Source organism: Hesperophylax consimilis, chromosome 12 (genome assembly GCF_061612785.1).
Source record: "Hesperophylax consimilis isolate HC1 chromosome 12, BYU_Hcon_1.0, whole genome shotgun sequence".
Classification (NCBI taxonomy): domain Eukaryota; kingdom Metazoa; phylum Arthropoda; class Insecta; order Trichoptera; family Limnephilidae; genus Hesperophylax; species Hesperophylax consimilis.
Genome location: NC_142847.1, coordinates 1,612,230 through 1,628,222, shown reverse-complemented (window position 1 = coordinate 1,628,222; position 15,993 = coordinate 1,612,230). Strand labels below are relative to the sequence as shown.

The following is a 15,993-nucleotide window of genomic DNA, read 5'->3' as shown; positions in this document are numbered from 1 at the left end:
TGTTTGTTACGGTTACTGTTGTTTTCGTAATTTCAACTTATTCCTCATAAAATAAACCGTGACACTATTTCATTTTTAAGCTCGCACCTACCTAGTAACTACTCATAACTTCTAAAGCTGTTTTAGAAATGACATCCCTATCAACGATTCACAGTGAAATTTCTAGTGTAACAGGAAAATTCAAAGGCCCGTCATAACAATGCAACAATGAAAAGCCTGAAATGCGAGAGAGTTCTGTACATCACCTGTCTCAGGTAAAACCAGACCGAGTTGATAGGTAGTATATTTATAAATAGACTTTCGAGTCTTGCCTATGAAACTTACAAGCTGAAAGTTTTTATTGAAACGTACTCACACAGAAAATCGTTCACACACAGAGAAAAATTAATATTGAAAATTTATTTGGAATCTTATCAAAATTTTCGTAATCCCGTTGAAAACTTCTTTGCAGGCAGTTTCCTGAAAATCTTTTAGTAAATTCCCAATATATCGGGACACGTTTTCATGCACCTTGCATTTGACTTGATTTTTATGAATACGTGTTTTACTGAAAGTTTATCAGGAAACCTATCAATTCATTCGTTAAGAGCCTGAATTACCATTTTAACCATTAAAATGAACATTGCTAATTGCATTACAAATACATTATAATGTTTTCGAAACAAGTATTCATGAAAATTCTTTGTCGATACATAATATAAATAATAAAAAATGTTAATTCTGTCCGCTAGAAGTAAACATAAAAATTATTCACACAAAACCGCTGCGAAATGATGATATTCGGACCATTAAATAAAGTATTTTAATTATTTATTTAGAATTGTGAAAAAGGTCCATGTTCATATGTAAAAGTTATTGACAGTCATAGTAATATGGAAATAAAGGAAAAATATAGGATTATATAAGTTAGTAAGAAAAAAATTGAAAACAAAGTTATTAAAAGAAATATTTAACAATTTATACAGTCATCTCAATAATAATAGCACTGCTAAAATGTTTAATCAGTACAAATTTATATTTCGATAGAGGCATATTAAAAACATCAGCTAACATTGCTTACGATTTACCAGTAGTGTATAATCTATGTATAACAGAATTGTAGCCTGAAATCGTAGTATGTTTGTGACAATAATACATACTGGGGAACCTTGATCTAATGGTAGAAATATTACAGTGAATCAACATTAATATATCAGGACACCAACTGATAATTTACAATTTGATATAAAAATATATGGTCAAAAAATGTTTTTTAGTCGCTTAACTTCAACAATTTCAATGAATGTAATAAAAAAATGATTCTTAAAGATATTTAAGTCTTAAATTAATACACCTTAAAAATATGCTTTGAACTCTTTCAATGAAATTCATCTGATTATTATAGTCAGGCAACCAAATCGTATAGTTATTTTCTAGAATGCTTCTAACCTAAGAAATATACAGAATTTGTAATTATTGATACATTCACGGAGAAAAGTAATTAATAATCTATGTAAATTTCTCGTATACCTGTTGAAAACGTGTTAAGATATATAATGGAAGTACTGATAGTTTATTGGGAAATGGCTGTCAACTTTTAACAGGGTTTTAAAACATCAGCAGTACTATACATTTACACACTACATTTTTCTCCTTGGATAAAAAAAAACGTTGGCAGATTTTTTTCAGGCCGAAACGTTGCGCATAATTTGATTTAAACACTAAAAAACCCTCTTTGACAAAAACCAGAAACCTATTTGCGTGACGAAAATAATGTAGCGCCATTACGAGTTATAAAAAGGCATTATCATTTGACGCTCACAACGGGGGATCCCATAATAACGTGAACAATTTATCCCGTTTGATGTTTTAACCAACCGAAGGCATAAATACTAAAGGAAGGTTCTAATCTACGTCACTTACGACAACGACCATGTACTCTGAATGATGTGGGTATTATGACGTAAAGATTTAGTCGTGTACATAATTTAGAGTACTAAAACTGCTTTTATTTGCTCGCTGTAATAAAGCTCTGCCGTATTACTACGTATATTGCGTGATGCTGTTTTATTTTTATTCGGGTAAGTACAGTAATAAAGTAGGGGTTGCTACGTCCTTAGACGGATTTATTTGTATTTCGAAGTAAACTGACTTTTTACTCGTGCCTAAAGTCTCTGTTTTCATTTTCAAATTTGCTTACAAATAAAGCGTTGTTACATATTAAAAGATTGGACTTTTTTCTGTTATTTTTTTTTTTTTTTGTATTAGGCAATTCATTAGTACTAAGGAGTTCGTTCTTGGACATCGGTGGAAACCAAATTCGTTTGGATAAACTTGTCAAATTCCGCTGCATGCTTAATACGCAAAACAGTGTATAAACGGCACTTGGTTTCAACTTAATTAATACGAAAAACATCTATTTATGTCAGGGGAGATGTTAAAAGATCCATTAACATTTTTCTCAATCAAAGTTAAGTTTACAGGATAGAAAATACGCAGAAGGCATTCAAGTAAGCAAAACTAACAACCTATTTTATGCATGTATACTTAAACCCCCGACTAAAATAGTTGTATCCATTAGAAATTTAAATTGAAATCAAGTGTTTTTTTATATATAGGCGGAATTGTACAACTTTACCCTCGGTTTTTTTTAATGGACTCTTTACTCGATTTAATGTGGAAGATTAGTTTTTCAAGTTTGTTTCTAAAGAAAGCGTCAAAAAATATTACCTTTTCCGTATTACATAAATTTTATAAGCATGCCTTAGTATGTTCCCAGATGTTAGCATTATCAAAAAATAATATATTTATGTCATTTTAAAAGAATTTGTGGCATATTTTGGAGGCAATTTAATTGAGGCAAAGAATATAAAGCAACAATTTAAAGCAAATAATTTAAATTGAATAAATAGAAAAATATTTTGAGGCAAAATACATCGAATTAGAAACTAGTAATTCGTAGATTAATTAATTAATTTACAGAAAATTGACCAAGATTATTCAACAGATCAATAAATATAATACTTTCTACTCTATCTTTGAACGTTTTTGAAACTTGTTCTGGATTTAACTTGACATTATCTTTTTTATGTAATGCTTTATTTATGTAAGTATATTTATGCGATCTACTTTCGCGGTTACGTCTGGGTTTTTCTTTCATTCGTGTGATGTTTAATCGATACTTTGAGTCGTTTAAGTATTAGTATGTGTCGTTTCTAAGAAATTAATATTATAACAGAGTTCCTAGTGCAGAGTTCCTTGGGTATTGTCAATTGTGTGCCTTTTGTGCAACGTGCACGTTGTTGGTAGAAATATCGCTTCAATTTGTATGGCACTCTAAGAGCTGGCGTATATTGAGTTCGAGGTATTGAATTGCGGAAACTTTATGAGTTTTGAAACGTTTGCAAGATTTTAATAGCATTTGGAATCAATGGGGTATTAGTTTTCTAGCTGATAATGATCAAAAACAGATGGAGAGCAAAAAAAATATTTATTTTAAAAGCACAAATGAGTAGTGGGTATGTTTTTCGCATCTACGAAAACTAAATTATAAATAAGTGCATCGGTGAGAAAAACGAAAGTCAAAACAGCACCATTCTACAGTTCTGTACCTCAGTAGTCAAAGGTCGGGTGTCACATTTTTTAAATTGTTCAGGACAGAAGAAATAGTATTTTTTTCTTTGAACATTGTGGGGATTCCAGACCTTTTATGTTGACCTAACTTAGTTTCACATTTCACTGTAAAAAACTAAAATGTTCTCAAACATAGCTCATTTTCATAAAAAACTGGACAACCGACCTTTGACTTCTGAGATACAGAGTTGATATCTGCATTATGAGAACGAGTCATTCCTCCGATAAGCCGAGTCGCTTTGTTACTCGGCCGATAGAGTAAAGGTGATCACTTGCAAAAGAGACAGTGGGCGAGTCGGTTCATTGAGATTAGTTTAAAGTGCTGTTAACTTGGTTTTGCGATTGAAGAAAAAGAGAAAAAATTGCGAGAATTTTACAACAGCAAACGTCACACACTTCTAAAAAATTCTAAATGTTCGATTTGTTTCTTTTTCTTTCACTGCCTAACTCGGCTATGGCACTGACCGAGTACAAAGCGAGTGAAGCGCCGAGTTGAGTATGCAGATGGAGTAGGTTATTGGGCCTTGCTTTTATTCACTGTCTCGCCAGAATCGCTTGCTCACTACCAGGCCGAGTACTGCCTGTACTGATCACATCAGCCGAGTACTATAATTGGCAGGTTTAATTCAGGCATTACTTTGTAAAAAGGTCAGTGTCTGGAATTAGCTGCTGATATGTATATATATATATTTCCTATTTAATTTAATCCAGGCCCATTCGTGATCTTAATAAACAAATTCCTCAGGGCCTGCCAAAGATAAAATGTATGCTCGATAATTTGTATGTGAGCAAAATTACCATAATATTCTGGGCTATAAAAAATTACGTGGAGTAATTAATTTCTCTGAGATATATATAATATTTAATACCTTCTATGAATTTCAATAAATGGGCATAGCCAAAAATTTATTAGAATTGCTCTAAGATACATAAAATATTCAATACTCTCTACGAATTTCATTTTATGGGCTAGTGAATTGCCCTGAAATATATAAAATATTCAATACTTTCTATGAATTTAATTATATGGGCTAATAAATTGCTCTAAAATATATAAAATATTCAATACTTTCTATGAATTTCATTATATGGGCTAATGAATTGCTCTAAAATAAATAAAATATTCAATACTTTCTATGAATTTCATTATATGGGCTAATTAATTGCTCTAAGATATATAAAAATATTCAATACCTCCTATGTATTTCATTACATTTTAAGCAGTGTCGAAATTTCACCCGCCAAAAAACTCGCAATTTCTCACCTTTAACTTTTAATTCTAAATTTGCATTTTTTGGAATATGAGCTCATATGCCGGCTTGTGAAATTAAGTTTCAGCTCCATGTAAGCTGAATTGGAGCGAAAAGTTGCATTTTCAACTACAAGGAATGTCAGCATCATGAAAATTTATCTGAATATTGGGCATTAATTGAAAAATTACATATTTTATCCGTCTACAAATGTCATTCAATAGGGTTTCGATGAAATATAAAAATTCAATATCTTTTCAATTCAATTCTTGATCATTGTTTTTTTAAACACTTAAATTGTTGTAATCTCTCCTTCGAGAGTAATAAACTTACAACGATGGAAGTTTTTACCCTACAACAAGGGAATAGGAACTTTTTGGCTATTATTCCGAAAGATATTACAATGCGTACAGCAATTATTTTTATTACCCAAGAGTGAACTTTTGATAGTCTCTAAGTAAGAAAAATACCTAAAAATAACTTGGAATGTAATTGAAACACAAAACATTCATAGTTTTTGATTTCACAGAACGGTGTTTAAAAAAGTGTATTCAGTTTAAATTCAAGCTATTTTTTCTTTAAATAGACCCACACAGAAGGCTCTGAAGAACATAATTTCCCAAAGGACCAGTGCCATCTTTGGGGATGATGTGCGGAGGGTCTTTTTAAGGAATGGAAGGAGAGGAAGTTCTGGAAGGAAAAAGGTATGAGGGCTGGGTAGGAGTTTAGGAATCTGAGGGTCAGTGTGTCGAGGAGTCACGGACGTATAAATCTATCCTTCCCACTTCGGCACAAGGCGATAGGTCGAGAGAATCCTGCTGGAGAGGCCAAAAAGTCTCTCTCAACCGTTCTCTCCCAATCCGCCACGCAGTAGGCGGGCAGACGTATCCGCATCCGCCGCCAAGACCTAGACAAACCTCACCCCATAAACCCGGGCACCCCTGCTAATTCACCAAACGTACCGAATCACTTAGAACGCCATATGGCAAAGGTGTTGGTTATCCAATAAACTGATAATTATAAGGAAAATGGTAAGTACTGTTACCTACTTGACCTCAACAATAAAAGATGAATGTGTAAAAATGTTATCATTTTACTTCTCCGCCCGAGTGCGCCCTACTGTCGAATTTGGCTGCCATCTCTGGTCCGGAGCCCCTAAATACCTGAAAAAAACCCTTGACTCTGTGCAAAAACGGGCGGTCCGTTTGATAGATTCCCCAATCTTAACAAACGGACTGCAATCTTTAGAGCACAGGCGTCAGGTAGGTATGCTGTCCTTGTTCTATCGGTATTACAATGGAAGATGCTCTGAGGAACTAGCGTCATTGATCCCTTCGGCACCGGTGCGTAGTCGGGATACACGCCAAACGCGCGCCCAACATTTGTACACAGTTGACACTTGTCACATGAGAACGGGTCGCTTCTACGATTCGTTCTTAAGTTCAACAGCTCGGCTGTGGAACGAACTGCCGGACTCTGTGTTTCCTCCCTCCTACAACATGGGACTCTTCAAGACCCATGTTCACTCCTTCCTCTCCACAAAAAGACCCTCCCCACAGCATCCCCAAAGATGACATAGGCCCTGAGGGAAATTATTTTCTTCAGGGCCTCCTGTGTGTTAATATAAAAAAAAATGTTTTCACAACAACAAATTCGTGCGTTTATTTCACCTGATCAGAGATATTATTTTATATCCAATATAAAGTTAAAATTAATCGCCGCTCTGGGACACATATTTTGGGAGCATTATTTTAACTGACGCCATATTTTTAGTTTAAAGTGGCCATTTAACAAGACGAATCTGACCTGAAGTAGCATAAGGTCCATACTTCGGTAATTCATGAGGATCTTCATTCAAATTTTTAACGGACGCCATATTGAAGATTAAGGCGGGCATTTTACAAGAAGAATCTGACCTGATGTAGCACAAAGATCGTCTTTCGGCAATTCACGAGACTCGTCATTTTAATCGGCCTCGTAATGGCGGCCATCACTGCGCGCGTAAAAACAATAGAGCGCCACCAATCACCTGTGACGGCGGCCATTAAAGGTGTTTGAACGGGGCCCATAAACAAAGGGCCCCGAACACGTCTTCCCTGTTAAGTATTCTATGGTTCGTCTCATGATGGAAGAATAAAAAGATGTGTTACATTTGACGGCGATTCTTTTTTATGAATCTTTTTTATTTTAAAAATATCATATAATGTAGTAAGGACTAAATGCATACATTTTTTTTGTTGAATTGACCGTCTTTCTGCAGATTTTTTGGAAAAGAGACATAAATAGCCAAAGTAAGAACTTATTTTGACCTTCTTATTTTCGAACATAAGCTGTTTATTAATAAAATTCAAATTCGTAATTATTGACTAAATCACTTGGCTGTGTCAAAAATGATCACATTTAAAAACTGGTTTTTCGCACTTCGCTAAAGAGTGTAGATAATATATACGTATTATCATTGTAGTTTTTTTGACAGAACCATTTTTCAAGAAATTTTTACTGAAATCATATCGGCTATGTTCAAAAGGTTATTAATCCGGAAGTTATAAACAAGTATCTCGCTGTCGAACCAATTATTTAACTGTCAGAATTCACTCTATCTCGGAAGACGTAGGCAAAAAAAAAATGAACAACAGAAAAAAATTCCCTTCACCTGTTTCTTATAGGCACATCTGTGATAAAACAAGTGACTCCAGAAGCCGTCGATTGGCTGAATAACCTCAGCATCCTACTTTGAACTTCACGACTGCTGATCTATTCTGTTGTTCTATCTTTCAGACAGAAAACAGTTTGTCATAATTCGGAGAATTCACATCTATTCAATTTTTTGTTCCAGCAGGTGTAACCCAAGGATCTAATTTAGGCCCCCTCCTCTTTATTAACTTTGTTAGCTACTAACTTTATTTCAGAAGTTAAACGGCAAGCTTTGTTACTGCTAGTATATTAAGTACAGATTTTTTTATGCTTATGCGATATATAAAATGATATTTATACAAAACTTATAAAAAAAAATATTAGAAAATGTTTGAAAATTGACATTGCTTTGCAGCAAAACTACGTCTCGCTGCTTGATTCTGCGATAGTATTTTTTCACATCACAACAGGACACAGCCCTTTTTACGCTTATTAGATCGTAGCTTTCCCAAAATGCCGGCCAAACGACGTCTGGTAACAAAATACAGCGATAGAAAATAGATAGCCCCCTGGCGTAAGGCAGTTCTTACAAAAATAAAGTGACTTTACTTAATGGCCTAATTCTATTCAAATATTTAAAGTGAGAGTTATCTCAATATAACAATTAAGTTATTTCGATTAACTTTTATGTTTCAAGTGAGTTATATTAAGTTTTTTGGCAATTTATTTATAATAATAGTTGAAGACTATTGTTGATTTTAGATAATGGATATGTTTAAATCGATAGCCATTAATCATCTGGTGCGTATTAAACTAAAACAAATTAAATAATTAAGAATTTATTTTTCCTTCGATACGATTTTCCGAAGAGATCAGTTTTAAGTTTCGCTCTAGATTCTGTTGATGATGCTGGAAATGAAATTGCCACCCCTTGTGAGAACGTGCCATGGCGTCTTAATTAGTCGCCAAATCAGTTTCAGTGAAGAGTCACTCCGCTTTCTCTAGCTTTTCTATTCATCAAACAATACTGGTCTCACATTTTCGTGCGAGACGAACTTAGGAAAACGCGACTCTAGCAACATGAAAAATGTAAAGCTTTTTGCAAGTATCTTCCGTTTGATTCAAACATCGTATGATAGGCACGCGAATTTTCAAAACGGCACTTGATTTCATAACTTTCGAATATCGCAGAAAAGTCCCAGCTGTTCCTAACCATCTGGAACCAGTGACACTATGGCATCCCCAATTCGGGGATTTTATGAAACTATAGGTAGCGGGGAGGGGAAGAAGATAGGCTATTCAGATCTGGTCACCAAACACGTCTAAATTCATTTCAATGGTAGTCTTTCACCAGGGTGATATGGTGAATAGCTTCCACTCCGAAACGTGCTAAATTTATCTACTGTTTATCATTTCTAATTAGTTGTGAAACAACAAAAAATAATGAAACCAAAATTCAATAATCTTTTAAGCAACATTTTTGTTAAGGACTTTTTTCACTACCGCCCATAACTTATAAAATCGTTTTCTGCCGTCATAAGCCAAAAGGCAGCTGGAAATTTTCAATGGGTACATTCTTATATGCTTTTTATTATAATAATTATATAAACATATGTCAGAATGTGACCATTAAAAAATCTCAGCTACTCTTTTGCTTATGACGGAAGTAAGTATGTAGCGACGTGAGTTCTGAAAGTTACATGTTATTTTTATTTATTTTTTTACACTAACCCCACACAGAGGCTATGTCATATTTTGGGATGGAGGTTTGTGTGAAGGGTTATTTTTAAGGAAAAGAAGGAAAGGAAGTTCAGGGAAGGTAAAATCTATGAGGGTTGGGTAGTGATCTGGTGATCAGTGTGTCCAGGACTGACGGACATATAAATATAATCTTTCTACTGCGGCGCTAAGCGATGGGTAGAGAGACCAGTTGGAGAGGTCTCCCAAAACCAGCCTCTCCCGATCTGGCACGCCGCGTAGTTGTTGGGCAGGCGCATCCTGAACACACCTCACCCGAAATAAACCCGGGAAACCCTGCTAAATCAACAAACGTAGCGTCAAAAAGAAGGTTAACCCATGGCAGAGGTGTTGGTTACCCAATAAATGGTTCTCGTTTCCCAAACCCTCCACACAAATTGGAAAATGAGATTTTTGTTAATTGAAGTTAAGAGTTCTTAGTCACATTATATATTTTACACTAGTTTCTTGCGGTTTGGTTTCCTACTTGAATGTCTTTATCCAGTTCCTACATATCTCCTTTATGTATCTTTATATATCTTTATCTTATCTTTTTTACATATCTCTTCCTATGTATCTTATTTTATTATATGCTTTTGTTGTAACATTTAATATTTTTTTCTTTTTTCGTTGTATTATGTTTCATTTATTGTTTTCTACTATTAAACTTTGTAGTGTGTAAAAGTCCATTAGGGCGTGTAATAATAAATAATTAAATAAATATCTCCAACCAAACCAACCTTGCTGGAAAAGTATTTAAAATTTAGAACAATAGCAAGAACATTAAAATTCGATTGCATTTGTTTGGAAAAAAACAGAAGAAGAATTTAAATACTTGAAGTAAGTTGTTTGTGGCTACCGTGTACATAATCTTTGAAAATCTGAAGATTTGAAATTGCATAATATCATTCGTTATGTTGTGGCAATATTACCTCGAAGTAGCGCGGTGGAACTCATTATATTGTGTTGTGTGCTGCTTTTTGGTAAGTGATTGGTCATGCTTTGTTGATCCTTACACGTATGATCACCCAATTCCAACAAACATCATTCATTTCGTATCGTTTTTAATTAATTTACAGTCCATAATTCATGCTCAGCTGAAGCTGTAATTTAGAAGCATTTTCAGATGCAATACTTGCGTAATAACGCAGAATTATCTCTATTCTGATAAAATACTGAGTAAGTACCTAATAAAAAAGCAATCTATTCGCCCATCTATCAGATTCAAGTCACACCTCGGACCGGTGCTTCATCCGTCCTCGTCTGTTTAATTATTCAACGGGCTTTTCTTAAAACGACTTTCCTTTATTATTTTTTACTCCATGGTACTACAATCACTGAATTATCAACCACCTGGTCTCACCCAAGTTTAATATATATTATTAGTTTATTACACATCTATGCATTTACGTAGTTATTTCAATTTTATAATTTTTTTGTTTATTTGTAGCCGTTTTGTAAATGATGAATGTCAGCATATTTTGTACAATGTTAGCAATGTATTATAAATTATTGTTAATGAATTGGGAATTATGTGTATTACGTTTGTTTGAAATGTGATGCTTATATTGCAAAAAATAGCCACAAAGATGTTGGGTTATGACAAACACAAAATCAATATTCCATTGAGAAAACTTACTGATATAAAACATTGCTAGTTTATTAAGAAGCTCTTTAAATTATTCGTAATCCGGTTAAAACCAGATTGTAGGCCTTTAACGAATGAATTGATAGGTTTCCTGCACTCACTTGTACTAAAATACGAATGCGTTATCGCGATGTCGGAACACGTACTAAAATGTACACGTAAGGAATTTACTAAAAGTTTATCAGGAAACGGCCTGCAATCCCGTTTTTTACCAGATTACCAATAATTAGAAAAGATTTTTAATAAATTAGCAATTTTCTTTTTTCTCCGTATGTTATGGAAATTATAAGAACAAAACATTGTGTAACTTTGAACCTTTTAATATTTCTTCCTACAGAAGAAAATGGTATTTAATCATATTTTTCCCGTGAACATGATATTTTACATCTTCATAGCTCTTTATAGACATTACCCTAGCGATCCAAATATATTTGTGTTGGTTACAATATTCCAAATACGAGTAGGCAAAGCTGTGGAAATATCTTTACCGTACGTGGAGAAAATTGAGTATCGCTAATTTATTAAAAATCTCTTCAAATTATTGCTGATCCGGTTAAAAACGGGATTGCAGACTCTTAACAAATGAGTTACTTGGTTTCCTTTTTAACCTTCAGTAAAATACGATGTCAGAATGCTTGTTCATAAAAATCCTAATATTTTTGCCAAGGCAAATGCAAGTGCATAAAAATGTGTTCGGATGTATTAGCAATTTACTAAAAATTTCAGGAACCAGCTGCAATCCCATTTTTAACCGGATTTCCAATTATTTGAGGAGATTTTTTATACATTTTCTCTGTGTAAATATTCGAGAATTTTTTCTTCTTCAGAACTCACTTTTTATATGTAACTTTATATAAATAATTACATTTTATTTATAGTTGATTAATTAAGTATCGCATTATTAAATAATGTGAAGGTATTTTGTATATTAACCCACGATTTTATGATAGTAAATTGACAACATTCCTAAAACAAAAACGTAGTCTCCAGCGTAATTAATAATGTTACATATACATAAAAGTGTCGCCAAAAGTGCCTAATCATGTAATAATTACCAAGTAATTATTACAGTTTGAAATAATCCTCATAAATAACACTCAAAGAGAGATCTTCTGTCGGAGCTGAAACAAAAATCTAATATACGGAGAAAAATAGCCTCCGTTAATCATATTTTTAATAGGAATATGTCAACTTCCCGGGATAGTCCGCTTGAATTATGAATGCCAATTACTGAAGTATTCATTCTTCCCATTTCTCTTCTTCTTCACAGGAAGTGGGTGCGGGAGACTGGAGAGGACCCCGAAAACCGAAGAGGATTTTTATGACAGGATCCAGGAGAAGAACATCAAAGAGCCGCTCTTACAAATATCCGGTAGGTAATTTCTTATGAATATTGTATGGGCTTTGATGCTGAGGTCATGCATTATTTAATGAAACGTAATTCAACAGCGCGGTGGTATAACAGTGAATTTTCACAAATAGAATATTCTAGCGCAGACCCGTGAAAAATCGCTGATAGTCTGAATTCTCGACAAAAGAGTTCCGATTTTTGAAAATTGCTATTAAAATAATGTTTTAGATCGGTACTTTATCGCTTGAGGGAATCCTTCAAATAAACACTTAATATTTGGAAATGACTCTCAATTCAAAGCAAATTCAAGTTCTACAGTTAATTGAACCAGAGTTACATACAGGCAAACAACCGAAAATAGTGTTTTTTATGATACTCTAAAAACGTGTAGAATATTTTAAGTTCCACATATTTTTTTGGGGATCTAGCACGACCAAAAACTTATGACAATATTGACTCAATTTCCGACGATTTTATATCGATATCCCTAGCACGGTTGCGCTGTCAATGGCCAGTCCATGAGCCTAAAAAGCCCGCCGAACCAATGTTGACACGAAATAAATAATAAATCGTTATACGATGGTAACACTTATGGATATGATAACGGATTGACATTCCTAAAAGTCAAACAGTTATGTAAAATTTTAAAATACCGATTAATCGACAAACACACGTCGAATTGAAAGTAGTCCGTATGTTATTGTTGATACTAAAACGGGATTGAGATTTTTAGTCAAAACTAGTGATACTTGAACAACTTTCGTTTCTCCAAGTTTGAACAGAATCGATTTATGGCGTTTTAGATTAAATGGATCGCGTGTACAATTTCTTTCAACTCTAACAGCTTTGTAGATTCACCTCGATTCATTAAATAAGCCAGTTACTTTGCGTAATAAACGACATTATTCAAAAAGTTGTGTATATGGACAGTTAACCGGTACTTGTTAAAAGCGGCGGCTTTTGTCTAGCGGCTGTTGGAATCATACGCAGACCGTGCTCTAAAACATTTCCTACTGATCATTGCTAACAGATTTATTCAATATCGTATTTGCATAGGGTTTTATTGATCAACCGTGCTAATCGTCGTACTAATAATGTGTCATGTTGTTTTTTTGTTGATAATCAATTATTGATTTTTTCTATCTTTTTCACTGATTCGTTTTAATTATTTTCCTAAAAATTTAATTATTTTTACGAATGTTGTTAGTTCATACTATAGATAAGAGCACTCTTTTGTTGTCTAAGAGCCCCACGTGCGTATATATATATATATACATACAAATGAATATGACTAAATGACTATTTCGAGACAATACCGCACAAAAGTCTCAACTACACCGACTGTACGGAGCCAGTGAGACTATGGTATCCCCAGTAGGGTTATGTAATAAAGCTGAAGGTAGTGGGGAGGGGAAGAAGGTTGGGACGTTCCCGGATAATCATATCTAGTCACCGAACACGGCTAAAGTCATTACAAGCAACTATTCGATTCTGAATGGTTGTATTTCACCAGGGTGATACTATTATTCTATGATCGAAGGAGTGGAATTCAGAATAAATTAAATATTAATTTTAAATGCCTGAATTTTTTTCTCCCTAGCGAATTTTTTTTTATTATTATTTTAAACTACGGCCGAGTTCTAACAGTGTAATTCAAATTTACATAATTGGATATCCCTGCCATCTAACTGAACATAATATCTTGTAATACCTACTATAAAATAACATGGCTCAAATTTTAATAAGAGTTTGTGCGAAATGAGAATAGTTTATAGTTTTACATAATAATGTTTGAAATTAATTCAAATGGTCAGTAAAGTCGGTGAGGTCGAATGGAGAAGTTTCAAATTAATATATATAACGTACAGACCTGGCCAAATTTAAAGTGGATTTCATCATGCATAATATTGAGGAAGCAGTAAATGACGTTATAATTTAATTTTAGCTATTCCACAGTTGCAGTAAAGGTGGAAACATCTAAAAGTCCCATGGAGAATAATATGAGAAATATGTTCTTGATAATTGATAATATATTCGTATTTTAATAAAAATTTACCGGAAAATCTATTAATTCATTATTTAAGGGCCTGCAATCCTGTTTTTTTTCTTCCTTCGTGTAGATTAAGGCGGAATGAATTTAAAGTTTTAAATTTAAAAACCTCTGAGGGTCATTAACCTTATACTATAGGAGAAAAAACATTTTATTGATCGACTATGAAATCTTCAGGTGGCGCGTTTAAACTTTAATTTACAAAAAAAAACTTTTTTATGTGTTACTATAGCTCTGCACAGAGGGAAATCTAATTAAATTTTATAATTATTATTATTTGTGGTGGCACGTATTAAGACTATTCTTTCTAACACTTGCAACTCTTTCTAGAGCCTTCCGTCAAAAAAAAACAGTAGCAAATTGTCATAGGCGCGAAGCGCGTGAAACTCAAAATCACTCCTGCGCATCGATTTCTTGCTGCCACACTTATTTACTAAATGTTGAGAAGTAAGAACTTCATGGATGCACGCACAGATGGCAGTGCATAGATAGAGCTTGCGTGGAAGTCCGTAAGATGGAACCAGAGGCCAGTAGTCGCCAGGGCCAGTGGGAAGGCTCCCAGAGAAACTTACCGTTTCAGATTCCAATTAGCCAGCTTCTAGTTATGTCGACTATCGAGTCATCTTTATAATACGCGGAGTATTAATAAATCCCTGATTAATCTAAAAGAACCATTTATTTTTAAACTCCTTCCGACGATTTGGAGACCTGTTTGTACGAACACTACACTAAAATATGCCCAACACAAGACACGATTTATCGTGTCCTCTGTTTAGTGAACCAAAACAGTTTAAATAGAGCCTTATATATGACTTATTGTGATAAGTGCCAATTGTGGAAGAAAAACGTTCTATTGTGCATAGTGGAAAAAAGTGCCTCGATTAGAGACATTTGAGAAATATTAATAAATAGAAAAAGTGTGTAAAAAGCTTATATTGCTGTCGTAAGTCGTTTTAACGTAAGTTAATGGAAAGATTTAAAAAAACGAGAATCAATATTCGAACACGTGACAACTTAAATAATAATAATTGAACGTTATCTGAATTGCGCTTGCGTGGAGCCCAAATAATATATATTTTTTACATTAACTGTACACAGGAGGCCCTGTGTAGAGTTTCGTCTTTGGGGATGCTGTGCGAGGGTTTTTTAAGGAAAGGAGGGAGAGGAAGATCTGGGAAGTAAAACTGTATGACGGGTGGGTAGGAATCTGCAGGTCAGTGTATCCAGTAGTGACTGACGTTTGAATCCATCCCTTCCACTGCGGTGCAAAGCGATAGGTCGAGAGAGTCCTGCTGGTGAGGTAAAGAGATCTTCCTCTACCAGTCAAATCCGACCCGCCACACAGCAGATGTGCAGACGCGTCCGCCACCAATACCTAGACAATCCTCACCCACCATGAACCCGAGAACCCCTGCTAAGTCACGAAACGTAGCGAAACACTTGAGGTGACCTATGGCAGAGCTGCTGGTAGCCCAATAAATGGTTCCCGGGGCGGCGATACCCATATCCGCGTCCCAAATCAAATAACATGTTTTTTGTTTTATTTAAGGTTAACCGCGCCACCTGAAGGTGTCATCGCAGGTCAATAAATTTTTGTGTTTTTTCATAGTCATTGATTAATGTACGGAGATTTTGTGTTTTTTCCTATAGTCAATGTACAGAGATTTTATGTTTTTTCTTATAGTCATTGATTAAATGTACGGAGATTTTG

At 34.2% G+C, this 15,993-nt stretch overlaps 1 protein-coding gene across 3 annotated transcripts in view; it reads left to right on the top strand.

Annotated features, from left to right (window-relative positions):
* Positions 1–15,993, top strand: part of LOC149418994 (uncharacterized) — a 491,041-nt gene that overhangs the window by 414,440 nt on the left and 60,608 nt on the right. For 2 of the 3 annotated variants that reach the window (XM_089637629.1, XM_089637630.1), the window contains one exon: positions 12,152–12,253. In XM_089637629.1, coding sequence (XP_089493755.1) covers positions 12,152–12,253 — 102 coding nt within the window. Of the gene's footprint in view, positions 1–12,151; positions 12,258–15,993 lie in introns of all 3 variants that reach the window. The other variant, XM_089637631.1, reaches the window with a different exon arrangement.